Here is a 19518-nt window from a genome sequence, read left to right on the forward strand (position 1 = left end):
TCATGGTTTGAATAGTTCTTATTTCTTCGGCTTGCTTATTTTTTTACTCAATACTGGAAGCAAAGATGTTTGCTGCTAAGTGAGCATTACAGTCTAAGGCAAATCACCTCAAACGTAATCCAGAATGAGATAGCACTGGGTATTTCTAAACAGCTGTTATGAAATTAGTAATGGAAAGTTTTGTTGCAGTGGGTGTGGAAAGAGCTACACCCACTTTCCCGAGTGTTAAAAATGCAGACAAACGCCCAAGACTCCCCGTGCTGTGAACTGTGCTTTTAATTATTGCTCTTCAGTCAGTGTTGTAGGAATAAAACTGTTTGCAGGGTACTAATGTAGCAGTGAGTACAGCTGGTAGATTGTTTTTACTTCAATTTTAAAAGTTTACATAGAAATTTGCTGATACTCTTGACCCTTGTAGTCCGAAGTATGATAAACTTAACTGTGCAGGGATGTTTCTAGCATCATTTCAGTATAAATATTTCTGGGAATATAGGCGGCACACAGCAGCGATTTGTTAAATCTTGGCTCAGTAATGAATACCTCCCTGTATTCTTCTCCTAAATGTGCAGCTTCATGGAATTTCAGAAAATAAGTGTTTCTTTTGCAGTAGTTTCCAGCACCATCTCCTTTCTTACTGCATCTTTCTGCTTTGTGTTACGTAGTGGGGCTTTGCAACAGCCAAGTCTTGCAGAAGCGAAGACTCTGTTGCCAGTTGTTACTGATACCAAGCATAGGTGTTCAGATACAAACCCTAAAACCCTCATAGTCTCCATTTTCATTGCATTAGTCACGATTGCAGTAGGAGAAAAAATGTTTAGGCACAGGTGTGCTTGTAGCCTCACTTGTTTCCTTGTTCTCTCTGCACTAGAGTCAATCATGACTTGAAGAGTTTAATTTTTGTCATGCTGTGCTGTGTACAAGGTTCTCTGAAGAGATATTCCCCTCCCCACCAACTTCAGTTGTGTAAGGTTGCTTCTTTCTTGTTTCTGTCCTATTTCCAAAGCTATATGACTTCCTCTCTACTGCAGAAGTGAAAATGCAACAAGGGATTCGGTGTCGGTCACAGTATCTTGTTTCTGAACAGTATTAACGTAGTCCATGCCTGAAAAGTCATGGAGTGACTCTTCAGATTTATCCCATTCGCTCTTGTGTTACTTTCATGGAAATAACTCCCTTTTTGGCTTAGTGTTTTTAAAATGAATCACATACAGCCCTTCAATATATAGAGTCAGAATGAAGAATGAAACCAGCTCTCCTAGATGCTGAACTTCCATTTTGTAACAACTGTTGACTGAAGAAGCAGCCCTGAAAGTACAAAGAGCTCTTCCTCCTGAGGAGGATTTGAGCAAAAACCCAACTTCACTGTAGGATTGTTAGAACTATGCAGACCTGCATGAGCTCCAGGAACAGCGTGTGGTGGCCTTGGGTGGTTAGTCTCTGAACAGGTTCAAAGTATGCTTTGGGAAACTCAGCAAGAACTCACTGGGCTTCTGTTTGAAGGTGGATTTTGTACTGCACCAGTTTAAGTGGAAATACCCATCCCCTAGACTTAGATGCGTTAGGTTTTTCAGGAGAAATTACAAAGTGAATGCATTTACTTGTCCCTGCTTTCCATCTAAAATTCAAGGTAATGATTATGTGAGAGTAAAATAAGGTGTAAGCAAGCATTCAGACCTCCAGGGTTAAATCCTTTGCAGTGGCGTAAGAGTAGGTACGAGTGTTTTATAATGTTGTCATTTTTTATAATGTTTCTAATGTCATTCAAATTGCATCGTAACTTATGAGGCAACATATGAGGCAATATAACATATGCCTTGACTCTATGGGAAGTCTTGGGGTTAAAGATCAGAAGCACTTAATAAAATTCAGAAAAAAAGCAACACACACTTGAACTGTCTATGTGATACCTCTGCGGTTGGTTTGCTCCTGTGAGTTTAGGGAAACTTTAGTGCTGCATGTAAAACCAAGAACACAGAGTACAGCTTTAGAGAGGGAGACAAAGAACAATATTCAGTTCTATTCTACAAAAACGACCAAACTCTTATTGAAACTATTTAATCTTTACATACGTTTGATCACTTTTGCAGAGAAGAAAATTCTGTTTAACGTGACCCATCTTTAAATGAAATCTTAAAGACTCTTGGAGAGCAGGTGTTCATATTGAGTGCTATGACTGCTTTAATCCTTTTCAATTCATATATCAGCTAAGAAGCTAACTCGCACCTGAATATTGTCATATTTTGAGACTGTAGTATTTGGATAAACGTAATGGCCATTCAATAACTAACACTGTTTTTCTTCTATTTTTAATAGTAATTGTTTAAATAAGCTGTCTGATTCTTTTAGAAAATTTTGGAAAATTTGTTAATTAGGAGATTTCAATATCTGTTTAAAAAAATCCCCATGAATAATTTTATGCCTTTGTATTCACATTTGCCTCTTTCATTTTATCCACCAGTGTCTAATGCTAGTGTTTTGCTTCTTTTTGTTTCTTTGTTTATTTTGTTGCTTTTGTTTGAATGTATTATTGTGTTATATGGAACTGGTCAAAGAACCGTTACTGTATTTTATGTTTGTATCTACATTTTATTTTGCATGCTTAACGTGGCTTTGCCTGGATATTCTTTTTGGTAAGTTCAGAATTTAAAAGCACAGTGTTTTTCTGTAGTGAAATCTATAACCTGCCACCTTTTCTCCCACCTCAAGTAATGTCATTATTTTTTGTCATACTGATTTGTGCTCATGTACTGTTCTGCTTTTGCTAATTACACATATGATAACAGTGTCCTCCTAACTTCCCATTTTTGTCTCTAGCTGAGCTAAACAATACGACTTTGGTACTAATGTGTACTAATTTGACTTTTATCTTCAAAATATAGTCAGCAGCTTTTAAAATGGTCTGTTTTGGGGACTTTGTGTGTATTTGAGACACACAAAACCTCAGTCTTAGAAAGCCATGTTAAGAATTCTTGGCGTAGCGAGCCTGGTGTTAACCTGCGCATCACAGGTATTTTGTTTCATTGGTGTAGTTGTCACCTGTTTTCTCAAGATCTTCTAAGAACAGCATCTGTGTTTATTTCTTTTAGCAACAGCTTGCTCAGCTGCAGAAGGAAAAATCGGAGATTCTGAAGAACCTGGCGTTATACTACTTCACATTTGTTGATGTTATGGAATTCAAGGTGAGGAACAGCAAAGTAGTTTTGTGACATCCTGTGTCTGTCCTTTTATTTATGAAGTAGTACTTCATAATGAAATAGCTAGTTCTGTTTAAAGCAAAAGCATCATTTCCATCCCTAAATGTAATAAACTGACATGCTTGGATATTTTTAAACAAAATATGTTCCTTTGTTTTTCAAGGACCATGTTTGTGAGCTGCTGAACACTATTGATGCTTGCCAAGTCTTCTTTGATATTGTAAGTTTCTGGTTTAAGAAGGGAAGCTTCCAAAAATTACTTTAAAAATACTTATAAAGGCAAGTCTACACAGAAAACTGGAAATACTTGATTGTTAGCTCAGTAAACTTGGTATCTTTAGTCATAAATGTAACGGAAATATCTGAATCCTCAGGTCTCCTAATTTTTAAATGGTTTGAAGTAAGAAGATAGGACATTTTAAATAGACTGAACGGGCAGTGGTTACAGTATCGTTATGTATACTATGTATACTATATATACTATGTATAATATCTATACACTATCTATACTATAGATATAGAAGTTTAGAAGTATATAGATTACTACAATACATATATATTGTGCTGTGTATCTTTTGGTTTATTGCATCTGAAAATTTACTGTCTCCTGCTGAAGCGAGTACTAAGATGTTTGTTTTCTTCTGTCTGTTTGAGCCCCTTGAGGCTCACAAGATGGAAAAACCTCAGGTCTGTCACCTGTGTGAGGACATCACTTTTTCTGCTGTGGTCTAAAGCAGTACAAAAGTTGCTGTAAGAATTGTTAAGTTAAAAAAAAAAAAAAACAACAACAAAAAACGACTTTTGTTCACAAAGTACATGGGCAGTTATTGACTGCTTGGAGGTGTCGAAGAGAAACTTTTCTATCAGCCAACTAATTTGGGTGAAAAAAACTGTGTGTCTATTGTGTATGACTAGAACAGAAACAGTGGTGAAGGTAGTCTGGTATGGTTTTAAAATGTTGAAATTTGGTGAAGAGAGTAAAAGAAGTTTGACATTTTATTCTGGAACTTTTCCAATCAAAAGTAATTGTTTCTTTTCTCTAGACTGTAAACTTCGATTTAACAAAGAACTACCTAGATTTGATTATAACCTACACAACTCTAATGATATTGTTATCCCGAATTGAGGAAAGGAAAGCCATCATTGGATTGTATAATTATGCTCATGAAATGACTCACGGAGCAAGGTAAAAATAAATAAATAAATAAAAAGTTGCATTTTTTGCTTGTCTGTCTTTAAATAGTAATTATATCTGAGTTAACTATCCGTTGTTGCTTTTAGTGACAGAGAATATCCACGACTTGGCCAGATGATTGTGGATTATGAAAATCCCTTAAAGAAAATGATGGAGGAATTTGTACCTCACAGTAAGGTATGTAACTTCTTTTCACTGGCACATAGTAACCTTAAAAGAGAGAAGTAGAAATAAAACAGTAAATATAAAGAGTTTGTTTTATCAGAGACCATTAAATGTAATTTTTACAGGGGATTTCAATTTTATTTATAATTGATTTTTTGAGTGGGGTTTGATACCCTGTTAAACAACAGAATACAGGAGTGCCAGTACTTACTAGTAAGGATACATGTTACTCACCAAGGATTTTAAAATTTTAAAGATCTGTTGTGGATCTTCTGGTTTGGCTTTGTACCTTGAATTGAAGGAGATACCATTCTAGTTGCATATGAGATTTTTGTTTTTCTGTTTTCTAATCTACGACTTTTTGTGCTTTGGCTAGTCCTTAAGATGATGATCTCGGAGAGCAGTTGTTTTGTCACTGCCTTTTTAATATTTTCTATACACAAAGGCTGACTCTCTTGACTTTGCTAGATTAAGTGACCGATTTCCCTTAGCATTTCTTCACAAATGTTTTTAAGCTTGTATTTGTATATAACTTTGCATTCTTCCCAGCTTGTCTTCATTTTTTCTTAAAATGTAGGACAAAAGCTATATTGTATTCACATGGTCTTCCCAGCACCTAATACAATAAAATAGGTAACCCCAAAGGTCTTTTTAGTGGTTTCCTTGACAAAAAATTCGGAGTGGGATATACCCTTAGACCAGTATTGTTGAGCCTTGAGGACATGTCAGACTCATCCCTGTTCTTCTGTCCAGTCCCTTTCAGATGCTCTGATTTCACTCCAGATGGTCTATCCTCGAAGAAATCTCTCAGCTGACCAGTGGAGAAATGCACAACTACTGAGCCTCATCAGTGCGCCCAGCACAATGCTTAATCCTGCACAGTCTGACACGGTACGGCCTTTTAGCTTGGGTTATACTGTAAAGTTAAGCAATGTTTTCCATAAAACAATGTAGAAAACAATGTTTTGCTTCCTCTATGGAGGTTTTCTAACCATTACCTGGCTTTTAATTGGAGAAATAAATAGCTTGATTGGGAAAACTTGGGGACATTGTGTAGAGGAGAAGCTTCCATTAGCTCGTGACATCGTTTCCAGTTTTTGATAATCAAAAGGTGTAGGGAATTGACTATTACAGTGTACAAGGAAGTAGTCCTGTGTAGTATTACAGGTGTTTGTGGTCTGACGGACTGAAACTCCAGAATGATACTTTCTTGAAAATGTATTGTTTGCATTTGTTGCCTCAATTGTGGTATCCATTGGCACCTTTTTGTAAAAACTAAGGAGTTAGGAGCTGTCAGATTGTGGTTAGTCTCTGATTTTTTTTTTCTGAAAGTATTAATCTGGCAACACTAGAAGAAAAATGTTTTGTCTTAAACATTCTTAAATGAGTCATTTGAGACTAAAATTGTCAAAAATTATTTACGCTTTTTTCAAGATGTTGGAGGTTATGGAGGTTCAAATGGATGAAACAGTCCCTTGTTAGCAGACATTAGCATTCTTCCATGATCCATCAATATGGAAAAGTTTTTCTCCCTTGTTTTAAGAAGATCTTCAGTGAAATGTATTATCTTTATATAATTAGCTTGCTACAGTTTATATATTTTTTTAAACAGATGCCATGTGAATACCTCTCTCTGGATGCAATGGAAAAATGGATCATTTGTGAGTAAAATCTCCTGAATAGCTCAGGGTTGCAGTACTTTAAAAAGTGTGTGGTCTTTTTTTGTTCTTTTTTTTGTTGTTGTTTATTTGTTTTAAGACCAGAGTTTGCTTTAATATGCACTATAGAAAAGTTATCTTCAGACAGATTCCAGTGACCTTCATTAAATCTAATTTGTACAAATTGTGCTTTTACATGCATGGAAGTTAGATTTTAGCATATGTTGGAAATGAGTTTGTCATCAATTTGTTTTAGCCTTTAACTATAGAAATTTTAGTAAATTGGGTGAAAATAGCTGAGCAGTCTAAGTATTAGGTTATTAGTGCTGCAAAGGCATTGGTCACTCCTCTAAGAATGTATATTGCAGGGTAGTTTTTGATCTGTGTAAAACTGTATTATATGTTAAAATTTACAATACCTTTATCAATGAAGTAATTGAAGTATTTAAGAGAGAATTTATAATAATATTGCTGTTCTCTTGTCTTTGTACATCTATGTTGTGACATGAATTGATATGAACTTTTGCAGTTGGATTTATTTTGTGCCATGGAATCCTGAATAGTGATGCTACAGCTTTGAACCTTTGGAAACTTGCACTTCAAAGCAGCTCCTGCTTGGCTTTGTTTCGAGATGAAGTATTCCATATTCACAAAGCTGCAGAAGACCTGTTTGTAAATATACGAGGGTAAAGTTTTTCTTTTCTTTGGTCTTTTTCTCCTTCTAGAGCATCTGTTAATCTTTTAATGTGTATTTTTTATGTAAACTCTGCCTATGGACGTTCAGTACACAAGTGGTTTTGTTTAGTCTCCAGACTATTTCTTTAATGCAAAAATTCCAGAAATCCAATTTTATATGTTTTATACATCAGACCTTTTTTAATCTCGGCTTTGGAGAAGTCTGAATCACACAGAATCACAGAATGCTTAAGGTTGGAAAGGACTTCTAGAGATCATCTAGTCCAACTCTGCTACTCAAGCAGGGACACCTAGAGCACATGGCACAGGGTCGCATCAAATAACACATTTATCTTGCTACTACAAGGATGCCCCAATGAGCTAAAATTAACAGGAGACAAGGAATATGGTGCAATCACTGAGCACAATTTTAACCATCTGGTGAGTGTGTTAGATTGGCACAAAAAAGAGCCTCCCTAAAAAAAAAAAAAAAAAAAAAAGCATGGCCAAGCTCTCCTGCATAGCTTTTCCAACCAGTGGGCTAATGCTTTTAGCTCTAAGGTCCAGAGCTCAAACCAAAATGCCGGCTGTCACGTACTGATTCTTCAAAATTGCCCAATTTAGATTCTGGCAGACAAGAGCATGGACAAAGGGTGGAGCGCACGCTGCCCTCTCGACTAGAGCCTTCCACACACAATTTTCTTCTCTGCCTGAGAAGGCCAGGAGCACTTTGGTAGAGAGCATGGTTGTTTTGGGTATCCAGTTTAAGCATTTAGTTCTCATTAAGGAAAGATGAGAACTTGTCTGTGTCTTGTCTGTGCCTTTCTTGGTATGTTTGCATGTTTTGGAATTGCAGTTCATCTGAAGTTGCAGCTTTTGTTAAATTTTTAATTGGTGCTTGTTAATTTAGTTGATTCTTTTTACTTGCAGCTACAACAAACGTATTAATGACATCAGAGAGTGCAAAGAAGCTGCTGTATCACATGCGTAAGTATCTTGTAAGATTTTCCAGACAGATTTCAATGTTGTTGTTCTTCTCAAATGCAGAGAATGCCCAAAATGGGCTTGTTAAATTATGAATTACTTGTGTGTTTTCAAACTGGCCTATATACAGGTTAGGCGGTATATAGCTATTTTTTATTTCTGCTTTCCTGTGGAGATTTATGCTCTGCTTCTACTTTTACAAAGTAGTAATAAAATCAAAAAATAAAATCCTTGTTCATTAAGATCTTCCTAATGGAAAAATGGAGTTCTGAACACCATTTATAGACATTAGCAGAGAGTTTGAGAGATATTTCTTTAAATATTCATGTAAATATTTAAATACTTAGTTTATTTAAATAAATATCTCTATTTGAGAAAAAGAAGGGATTATGGCTGTGCTGTTTTCTCCCCCGTGTTTTTTTTTTTTTTTTTTTTCTTGCAGTAGTAGTAAGGAAATATATATGTAATCACCTTTAACTCTACTATTTAACAGGAATCTAACTTCTTTAAGAGTATAAATAACCTTTTTAATCTCATTATTATCAGCAATTTTTTTCTTGAGATGCTCTGAGAAATGTATTAGGGTGGAGTTTTGGAGGATTGTTTTGTGTGGGGCAGGTAAGGTCTGTTCATTTAGTGTTTATCTAATTATTTAATATGAATGCAAATCAAATAGAAATGTAGTGGAGTCAAATGCAGATCATAGACTAAGGCAGAATATTTGGTTTTAAAATTTAACCTCACTTAAGGAGCGTACAGAATTGATGATGAGGGTGCTAGATTTACTTGAACAATTTTTTAAAATGAAATGCTCTGTGATTAGTGCAGTGTATGATGTCTCAATTTTGTTCTTTTAATGTAGTGGCTCAATGCACAGAGAGAGACGCAAGTTTTTACGTTCTGCACTCAAAGAACTGGCAACTGTCCTGTCTGATCAACCAGGCCTATTGGGACCCAAGGTAATTAAGGGTAGTTACTTTTTGCATTTATGTCATCCTACAGTTTGTTCCTCCATGATAATATGACATTTGGGAAGGGAAAACAAACAATAATTCGAGAGAAAACCTACTTAGATTTTAAGATTCTTTGTTTTAGGAACTGTTTGCCTCTGTGTGTGCAGTAGGTGTCCAACTGTGTATGTATATGTGTGTGTATGTGTGTATCTGTATACTCAAAGATCTTGAACAACTTTTCTTTTTCAGGCACTATTTGTATTTATGGCACTATCCTTTGCTCGTGATGAAATTATCTGGCTTCTTCGTCATGCAGATAATATGCCAAAGAAGAGTGCAGATGACTTCATAGATAAGTATGTTTATTTTTTTAGTGTGACTCCAAAAATATTTGAGAACTTCACAAAGGGACTAGATCTGAATGCAAGGGAATCAGAATGGGAAAAAAATGGGTAGATGAAAGAACTGAGACAGGTCAGAGAACCTTTCCCTGGGAAACCCAATCTTCCCATCAGACCAGAAAACTATAGGTATTGTATTGGAAACCAAAGCCCATCAGCAGAAACTCAGATTCTGCAGAAAGGTTGCACTTTCTGTCAAAACTGAGACATCTTTTAAAGTAAATGAACATGTTTTTTCTCTGGGAAAGAGGAACAAAAGGCTTTAATCATACATCTTCAGTGTTACTGTTTTAGATTGAACAAATCAACAGTGGAGGGAGAAGAAACTGTCAAACAACTTAATTGGTATTTTTTTTTACCTTTTTTAAGCAAGATTGTCTTTTAAATCAAATGAAGCTTTTGTTACTTAGATGATACAGCGTAAGTGTAATCTTAAACATAGTATTTTCCATATTTCATATTCATAACCTTTTTGTTTGCGTTGTGTCCAGGCACATAGCTGAGTTAATATTCTACATGGAGGAGCTCAGAGCCCATGTGCGGAAGTACGGGCCGGTGATGCAGCGCTACTACGTGCAGTATCTGTCTGGCTTCGACGCCGTGGTCTTGAATGAGCTTGTTCAGGTAGGGCAAAGCTGGGGCTTGGGCTCTCAAATGTATGTGTTAGAAAGGCCTTGTGGTTCCACATCACTTCATGAAGTGCCTGCAGGTTTGGGGATTTTGAACATCATAAATGAAGGCACAGTATCTAATACTAAGATTTAGAGCTATGTTTTTGATTGTGCTATGCATACTTAAATGTGACCAAGCAATGTTATATTTACAGATGATTACATAATATTTCTCCTCGAGAGACAAATTATAATGTATTTTAACCCTAAGCTGTAGTGAATGGCAAGAATTTCTTGACAGGCTTCTCTTGGGGCCTGAAGTTCCTTTAACATTTTCAGAGACTCCTGTGGTTCTGTTAGCTTTACACTTTAGTGTGTTACAGTTTTTCTTTACTGCTTTTGACCTTGCTCTGCGGGAGGCAGAGTAAGAGTGACTGTGCCTGCAGTAGCACTGAGCCATTCTTGCCTAATATGATTCTTTAATGCAGGTTGTTTCTTCTTTGGAAAGCACCAGTGCTCTCTAATGCCTTTACTGCTGTCCTGTTATGTTATTCTGATGCCATCATGGAGAAAATGTGGCCAGCATCATTTTGCAAACCCCCGCTGCACAAAATGAAAAGATGAGCTGTGATCCTGTGGCATCCTTTTAAAATATTCTGTACGAATGGCTGCCTTCCTCTATTCAGCATCAACCTTAACTTGTGTTTAACAATTAGATTTTGTGTCCAAGCTGATAATTACTGCATTAGGTCATCTACACTAAAGAACCTCAGAAACAGCAGTGAGAGTCAGCAGCATCACTGCAGGTTGTGTGTCCCTGGTCGCCTCCCGCTGAGGTGGCTTGTCTTGCTTGAGCCTAAATACCCACGCAGGCAGCCGGGGTGTCATCGGAGGCTCCTCTCCCTGGGGTTTTCTTTATTACTATTCTTGCTGGAAGTGATTTTATATTGGGGATATTTTGAGCTACATATTATGCATCAAAGATCTAGCATCCAAATTAGCCCTGATTTGGGCCAATAGTGGAAGCAGGTGACCTGCTGAGGTCTGTGCCAACTTAAAGTGAACCAAAGTTCAGTACATCCTTTTTATCCGTTAAGGAGGGAGGATAAAGATGGCATGCTTGCAGTTGGAATTGCTTATTGGAACAGGGAGAATTGCTAAGGAGCTCCAAGATGAGCTCAGAGGTAAAATACAGGTCTGTGGCAAACGTGACCAGCTTAAACAGGGCTTCAGGAGAGCCTCTATTGTAGAGAGTGAGGGGAAACATCGTCTTCTGTATTAGGGAACATGAAATGTGGAAACTGGGAACCCTTGCAAGAAAAGGAGAAGTTAAAGAGAAGTAGAGGAGTGCATTACCAAATTCCACAGACCTAGCCCTGGCTAGGTATTCAGAGATCTATCCATAGAAGCACAAAGGTGCTGGAGAAGAGGTTGATGATGCTTCTAGTTTAACGGAAGATCATCCCTTCCTGTTCCTGTGGGTTTGTCATCCAGAGTGGGTGGGATTTGGTTACCTCTATAGGCAGTTACACCCATAGCCGAGTAGAAGATGGCTACTAAAGTTAAGGTAGTAGGCGTGGTTTGAATCTGTGAAATAAATTCTCAGGACTATTTTGATTTGTTTTAAATAAATCCAAATAATAAAGTATAGCCCTCAAGGAAGTACTGTAGAAAGTATTTTTCATACCTATGCTGTCAAAGAAATGCAACCATTCTGTTTCAGCTTTATTCTCTAGTGACCACGAGATGGAGCCCAAATTTTGTGAATCTATTAGCTACTCATGCTGTTGCCAAGTTTATATTGTATTGTAGGTCTTGTTTTTTGCACAAATTAATTTCACACTTTTAAGCAGTACATCAATGATCGAAAGCTAGAACTCATATCTCCTACTGTTTGTTTAAATTGGTACTTATACTGTTAAAATAGTTTTGTTTCACTGTTGCTTAAACTATTAATATAACTAAAACTTTGAGTGTGGGGGCCTGTTTACTGGCAGAGATTTTGTTTTGCTTTGAGCCTCTGTTGGTTTGGAAACCAGCTTCTCTAGCAATTTGTCATCAACCAATGAATTTAAAAAGTAAAATTATTGTTAAATAGTATTACTGACCAAGCTTTCTTTTGTAAAGTATATAAAGCACACGTCAGCACGTGGTTGACAAGTGGGGTTTGGATATAGGCATTCTTTCATAAGCCAGTTTTGAGAGATAAGTAGTAACAACATTTATTTCAGAATCTTTCGGTGTGCCCAGAGGATGAGTCGATCATCATGTCCTCGTTTGTGAACACTATGACTTCGCTCAGTGTGAAGCAAGGTAAGTCTGCTGCTGAGAGGAACTCGAGGAAATTGTAACCAAAGAGCACATTGCTCTGGGAAACTTTGTCGTTTTTTGTCTTCTGCATGCAATAGTAGTAGGTAACTCAGACGAATTACAGTTTGTCTCAACTCCTCTGTGCCATCTGCTTCTTACTGTGTCCCTTTTACACTTCCCATTTCTTACAGTTTAACTCATCTGCTGCAGTGCATCTTTGTATGCTCTGGAAAGGCAGATTACAAAAAGGAAACTTCAAGCCTGACTTCCTGCAAATCAGGGGGCGAGAAAGTGTTCGTGATGCACAAGCAAAGCATAAAAAATTGTTCTAAGCAGTAAATCAAATAGCTGAAACTTTAGGTAGCTATGCCCAATCATTTAGGTATTTTACTCTAGAAAGGATATAGATGTTTTTATTCTAATTCCTATTAATGTGGTTGTGCCAAATGATAATATTAGGTAACAGTGTGAACTTCAGTAGCCACATACTTTTTTTTTTTTTTCCCTCCGATAAGTGATTTAATATGTTTGAATGCTTATAGTTTTTTTCCTAAAGATTTCATATCCTGTATTTTTTTCTGAATGCAGTTGAAGATGGAGAGGTATTTGACTTCAGAGGAATGAGATTAGATTGGTTTAGATTGCAGGTAAGGCTATGTATGGCACTTTAAATTTTAATACATGTTTTCGTTTTCATGTTTTGTCTGTGCATTACATGCTCTTTGCAAATAGTGTATTGAGCAAAAGCAATTTTCTGGCAGCTTTGTACTTCATAGAATATGATACAGCATACTTACTCAAGGGAAGGTAGAGACTTTACTACGAAATTGTTTAATGGTTTGATTTTTGTGCATTGCAAAAATATCTGCAGTTGATTTTATAAAATACTATTTACATAGTAGTAAACTTTTCTTATTGCTTAATCACAGCTTGATTATTAGAAGGAATTTCCTCCCTTAGTGAGGGAAGGTCCTACTAAACTTAGTGTTTGTTTTTGTCAACACTTCTTCCTTCAAATTATCTGTGTGTTAGTGTCCTGCTCAAAGGCAGTTTGCTTTTCTTAAGTTGAGTGCAAAGGCTATGCACTGTATTTGAAAGGATAGATGTTCTTTGTTTACTTTCATCAGTATTTAACAATACTGGTGAAACAATAGTTGAATTTGCAGAAAAGAAACTGTAGATATAACTTTAAATTGTTCTTATGTCTTTCCAGGCCTACACCAGTGTGTCAAAAGCCTCACTTGGTCTTGCAGACCATCGAGAACTTGGGAAAATGATGAATACAATCATTTTTCACACAAAAATGGTAGATTCTTTAGTGGAGATGTTGGTTGAAACCTCAGATCTTTCTATATTTTGGTATGTTATAAACCTGACTATAGCAGGTTTTGTTGTTGTTTGGTTCATCCTTTCAGTTGTAAATTTTAAATATCGAAAGAGTGATGCAGTGTGTCTAATCATTCTGCCACACTTTTGCTTCATTTACTAAGGTCTGTAATACCCATACATGCATTTTCTGTACTTCTGTAATTATTTTTTTTGAGATTCTCAGCTCTGTCAGATACAGCGCCTGCAACTTTGAAAGGCTGAATAAGCCTTTGCCAATTATTCATGATATGTAACCGTATCATTGTTATGGATGACTTTAACCTTTCTTCTAATAAGCAAAGTAACTTAAGCTGTTTTTAGAAACTCTTAATTTTTCAAGTATCACACTTCAATAATTAATGTCTTTGCATAAGAAATTATATCAAAAGAGTTGCTGTGCTGGAAAATTGCACCTAATATAAGTTAACTTTCATTTAGTACTTATCTAATTTTAGTAGATTTCAAAATGTGGTTATGAACAGAGAATCCTGAGCGGATTTTTTGGGTCCCCCAGTGCATTTTTCTGAATTGCTGCCTTGCCTTTCCTTGCTACTATACAGAGAAATCACGGCTCTTCAGTTATGGAAAATGGCAAATAATGCAAAGAATGGTTTCCTGAGAAAGATCTGCATTAATCTTTGGGGGACTGAAAGCAAAAAGTATTACAACATAATCAAAAAGTAGTATCATCTAAAAACCAAAAATGCAGAGTGATTCTGAATGTTAGATCACAGTGGGAATAGAATCTCCTTAGATTTAAGGAGGTATCATACATAAATTGAATTTAGGGAAAGTAGGGAGTTTATCTTGCAGGATGCCCTGACACAATTGCCACACAAATGTCAGGGCTGGAAGGAAAATGAAGAGTAATGGTGGAAAAAAAGGGTTGTACTTGATACAGTATAGTGCCTTATCTACATGAAGCTACAAGGACTACTTTGCTTATCAAGAAAAATTCAGATTCTGATTTAATCAGATTATTAGTAGCTATTTATAGAGCTCCATCTTAATAAAACGGAGTTGAACCTAGACTATTGAGGATTTCAAGAATGTAATTCTTCAAACAAGTTAACTGTGGAAACAATTTCTGAACATCATGGTATAACACTATGTTCTTAAAAAGCAAAATTGAATCATGTGCTGGCATTTGTTGCTTTGGAAAGTGTAAATTTCAAATGTCTAACTTGGAGAAAAACAGAATAAAAGGACTGTGAAAAACAGGATCAAAAAGCAGGTTGATTGGACTGTTTCTGTGATTGTTTAAGGCTGAAATAATTAAATGTTTGTAGGATCAGTAGACAAATACAATGGGTAAGCAGTAGTTGAAATAAATTGTCTGAAGTCTCAGCATGAAAATGTTAGTCTTGGGGAAATACGGCTTAACCCCACTACAGAACCTTATAATTTAGTTTCCAGGGAAGAAGCATGCATCAATCTTGGAGGGCATGGCTTTCTAGTGAGCTTGGCTCACGATAAAACAGGCTAGATTTGCCTCTGAAAGTCCAGTTATTCAGCTGTCATAAGTGTGTTGAAGAGTTTACAAAGATAATGGTGGGGTATTTGTTGTTTTTTGTTTTGTTTTTAGGAAGAGTTTTTTAGAATATTTTTCTAAAGATTATACGGAAAGTAACTACCTTTGAGCGTTCTGTCAGAATTAATTTGCTAATGATACTTCTGAAGATGGTAGATTTTTAGCTCTACTGAAGCTTCAGGAGTCTTCATGTGACTGAACTGGGGTCGTCTGCAGATTTTTCCTTCACGAATTTGAAGAATTAAAAAATTTGAAAAAACAGCCTTCCTTTGTGATGTCAATGTGGCAGACATCTCTAACATTTTTGTTCTGATGATAATAAAGTCCTTAAGAAGTGAACACAGAAAACATAATGAAAATAATGTGCTTTTTTAATCAAGTGTGGATTGTGGTTACAAATTTGAAACCAAAAACATGTTTGATCTGTGCGAAGTAGGATTTGATGTCAGAAGTTTCACGTTTGTACTCCATTTAAATGTCTCTTTCTGTTCAGTTTTTATAGTCGTGCTTTTGAGAAGATGTTTCAGCAGTGTTTGGAGCTTCCTTCTCAATCAAGATACTCAATTGCATTCCCACTGCTCTGTACTCATTTTATGAGCTGCACCCATGAACTGTGTCCAGAGGAGGTAATTTTGAAATACATTCTCTTAGATGTTTTCTGTTGTCTTTTAAAGTACAGAGGACTAGCACATAGCACAGAAAGAAAGTATTATACCAATCTCAAGATTCAAGGGAATAGCAGCAAGTGGTAAAAATTGAAGTAAATCATGTAGATATCTTATTAAAAACATATTATGATCCCTGATCCATCGGTCTGATAGTTCTTTTCTGAAGCGAGCAAGCATGTCCTTGTCTTAAAGAGGTGAAACTAAGCTACAAAGGTTAGATGGCTCTGTGGGAACCATGGGGGTTAAGGGCAGAACTTGGGGTGAAGCTCAGATCTCCTAAGCATTAGTTCCTGGGGTCCGTTTAGCAGCTAATCCTGTCTTGAGGAACAGGAAATGTGCTGAAGCAGGTACTGTCCATATGACTTTGGTCATACCACTTACCTAAATGCGGATGCCAGTAAATACCCTATCCCATTAAAAATCATAAGCAAAAGTTCTTTATAAATGGTCATAGTTAGAAAAGAAATACCAAGTCAAGAGTTTGATATGACTTGTTGTAAATGGCATTTCTTTAGTAAGTTTAAAAAAAGAAAAAATTCTAGTGAAGTACAGGATAAGGCAAGCATTCCTTTTGCTGTCCCCCTGGGTTTGGTTAGAATTAGAAATGACAAAAAAAAAACAAAATATTGCTTAGAGAAATTCACCCTTCATTAAGGCAAGTGTTTCATTCTTAGAAAATTCTCTGCATTTTTATGTTGTAATGAAATAGATCCTTCAGTACATTTCTTAAACATCTATTGACTTTGGAACTGCTCCAGGGGTGAACTTGGCCAAACTTGTTTAGTGTTCATGATGGTGTGTTCTCATTCTTAGCAGTGTAGGTCTGAAAACAATTAGATGAATACGATTTATTGAAGTACATGTGTTCTTATTTGAACGTCAAATCCTTGTCTGTATCCTCTTTATTACTTGTCTGTACCATTATTTCCTCTGTCTACTGTGTTTCGTACAGCTGCAAACTTGATTTATTTTAGAAAACCACTAAAAAGTTTCCAGGAAATCTTCCCTTCAGGACAAGACCTGTCTTTCAGAATCATTAGGGCAACAGTAAGGAGTCTGTAGGCAAGGTCCACTATACACTACTTACTTTAAGTTCAGCTGTAGCAAGGACGTTTTGCCAGAGCCAGCAGCACATTTAATTCAATATATGGATTGCATGATTTAGTAACTATTCTTTTCTTTGGATAAACAGTCTTCGTTGCTTGGGGTAGCGTGTGGCCAAGTAAACTGAAGGATTTCATTGAGTCAGAGGCTGTGCTTGCACAGATCTATTTAAAAAGAAAAGAACTGAATGGAGAAAGCATATTTGCATCATTATTAGTTTTGCAAGGATGTGACACTGCTTTCTCTCTCCAGCGTGGGCTGGATACTCTTCTCAGGTTTGAAGTGCTACTGGTACGAGTTATGGGGTGGAAGTTCCCAGAAACCTTGAGTACTGAATGCTCTAAAGCAGACTCAGCTCAATATTAAACATAAAAAATCTGCTTTTGTTTTATTTTGCTCTTTTTTACATGAAGAGGTTGGCAAAATATAAGCAGAATATTTTTAATGGCAATATGCAATGCCAATGACTCCACAGATTTCATGGTTTTGTACCACCCCCTTCCTGCCCCCCCCTCCCCAAATCCTCAAGAATGAAAGGAGCTGAGATAAATTACACTGATTAATCTATTATTTAAAGGTGATATAATACAGTAAGTTAATAGAACCTAACTGTTTATTAAATCTCTGATTCTCAGGAGCAACAAATACTCCGTATTACAAAGGGAGATATTTTTTGCTGGACTTAAAATCTCCAGCATGATTCCTTTAATTCACTTTTCTAAAATTATGTTTTTGTTTAAATATAATAATCTTAGACTGACAGATAGGATTCCTTCTGCAAAACTTTAAACTGTGTTTGTGTGCATTCTGTGCCTGTTTTTAGGACCATTCTGCAGGATTGTGTTCAGATGAGAAAAGCTATGCATGTCATTGCCTGTGTATGTGTGAGGCTTTAGGTCAGCTTGCAACAAAACTAAGGGACGTATTGCTTAATTGCCACCTCAGCCTACCTATAAAAACTGCATTAACTGCATTGAAGCTGTTTTTAGTTTGCAAATTTCACCAGAAATGAGGAATTAATGGATTAATGTGTTTCTTATTTTTCTGTGTCTGGAAGTTCAAGAGAGTTTGAGCTTAGAGATCTGTGAGGGAACTAGGCATTGCCCGCAGGTGGCTACTCCACAGAGGACAGATGAAGGATTTACTGCTTTTGCTTTCACCCTGGGGAAAACCCTTCTGGTCTCAGCGACAGATGGGCTAAAAGATGAGGCATTTAGTTCTAGCACCCCAGCTCTGTGTTTTGTTTAACTGTCACCTGCAGCGCGGGGTGCGTGTTGTGTGAATACTGTGGCACCAACGGGGAACTGAAAATCAGACTTGTCAATTTTCTCTTCGCCAGCGACATCATATCGGAGATCGCAGTCTGTCCTTGTGCAACATGTTCTTGGATGAGATGGCCAAGCAAGCTCGAAATCTTATCACGGATATTTGCACAGAACAGTGTACGCTGAGTGATCAGGTGCGTGTTGCTCTTCTCACTTCGGAGTAGGCAGAAGGTTTTATTCAGCTGGTACTTCTAAGGTACCGCCATAATACAAATCCAATTTGATTGTTGGAATAGTCATCAAGTTTAGAGAATAATTCAGAATAAAATAGTGCATAATTTTCAAAATCATGATTGACAATTAAACTCTTTTCATCCAAATCTCTGTTTTTCTCAAGAGCTTTTGTTTCATTGGGGAATGTAAAGAAATTTAAATATTATGCTGTGTAAAATTTAGGAAGCTAAACTTCATGTAGTCTTGTGCTTAATGTCCTAAAACGTTTTAAAACACATGCACTTTGCATGGGTGGATGCTTTGCTTCATGCTACCTCTCACATAGAGGTCATAAACTTAGTGTGTATATCTGCTACTAAGCATGTGGGTTTCTTTTAATTCACCTTTGAGGGTTTTGTTGTTGTCGTTGCTCAACTTTCTAGATGTTATGGCTCTTTCTCTTTTCATGTTTTAGGGAAGCTTTATTTTTATAACGTTGAAGGCAATGTGAGGAAAACTTTTTATTAGAATTTTATAGCTAGTAGTCAAAATGAGAAGGGTCACGTACAATAAAATCTCTACCTGAACCTTAATTTCAGAGTGTGTCTCACACTTGCTAAGAAATTGGATTTTAATTTTTTGGCGGGGGGATTTCTTTCGCCTTACTAGTTGCTGCCAAAACATTGTGCCAAGACCATCAGTCAAGCGGTGAACAAAAAGTCAAAAAAACAGACTGGAAAGAAAGGAGAACCAGAAAGGGAGAAACCAGGAGTAGAAAGCATGAGAAAGAACAGATTGGTTGTGACAAAGTAAGTCTCTTCTGCTTTTACAGTCAGAATTCATGTGTTTTGTATATTGAATATTACTTATTTTATTTCAGTAAGTTTTATTGCCTATAAATATGTTAAGGCTGTGAACCTTAAGTGTTGTATAGAGACTGAAATCTCTTTACTTAGGGCATTAGGAGTGTGTATTTAATTAAGCTATAATATTAGACTAAAATATTTATTTATTTTTAACTTCCTGTTTACTGTTTTTAAAGCCTGGACAAACTGCACACTGCACTTTCTGAACTCTGCTTCTCAATCAATTACGTACCAAACATGGTAGTTTGGGAACACACATTTACCCCAAGAGAATATTTAACGTCTCACCTGGAAATTCGCTTTACCAAGTAAGATATGTTGTAAAGAGATTTATTCATGAACAAGATATAAATATTT

The 19518-nt window shown here is 36.4% G+C and overlaps 1 protein-coding gene across 4 annotated transcripts in view; it reads left to right on the top strand.

Annotated features, from left to right (window-relative positions):
* NCKAP1 (NCK associated protein 1) overlaps positions 1-19518 on the top strand; it is a 49475-nt gene that overhangs the window by 16130 nt on the left and 13827 nt on the right. For 2 of the 4 annotated variants that reach the window (XM_088526981.1, XM_088526983.1), the window contains 18 exons: positions 3087-3179; positions 3358-3414; positions 4238-4380; positions 4476-4566; positions 5308-5445; positions 6167-6215; positions 6742-6898; positions 7818-7874; positions 8734-8830; positions 9074-9180; positions 9717-9849; positions 12068-12149; positions 12735-12793; positions 13360-13505; positions 15539-15671; positions 18157-18276; positions 18965-19104; positions 19338-19469. In XM_088526981.1, coding sequence (XP_088383107.1) covers positions 3087-3179; positions 3358-3414; positions 4238-4380; positions 4476-4566; positions 5308-5445; positions 6167-6215; positions 6742-6898; positions 7818-7874; positions 8734-8830; positions 9074-9180; positions 9717-9849; positions 12068-12149; positions 12735-12793; positions 13360-13505; positions 15539-15671; positions 18157-18276; positions 18965-19104; positions 19338-19469 — 1934 coding nt within the window. The remainder of the gene's footprint in view (positions 1-3086; positions 3180-3357; positions 3415-4237; positions 4381-4475; positions 4567-5307; positions 5446-6166; positions 6216-6741; positions 6899-7817; positions 7875-8733; positions 8831-9073; positions 9181-9716; positions 9850-12067; positions 12150-12734; positions 12794-13359; positions 13506-15538; positions 15672-18156; positions 18277-18964; positions 19105-19337; positions 19470-19518) is intronic. The other 2 variants (XM_088526982.1, XM_088526984.1) reach the window with 1 other exon arrangement.

Source organism: Tinamus guttatus, unplaced genomic scaffold (genome assembly GCF_059628265.1).
Source record: "Tinamus guttatus ecotype Peru unplaced genomic scaffold, ASM5962826v1 Tinamus_guttatus_pri_ptg000260l, whole genome shotgun sequence".
In the NCBI taxonomy this organism is placed as follows: Eukaryota; Metazoa; Chordata; class Aves; order Tinamiformes; family Tinamidae; genus Tinamus; species Tinamus guttatus.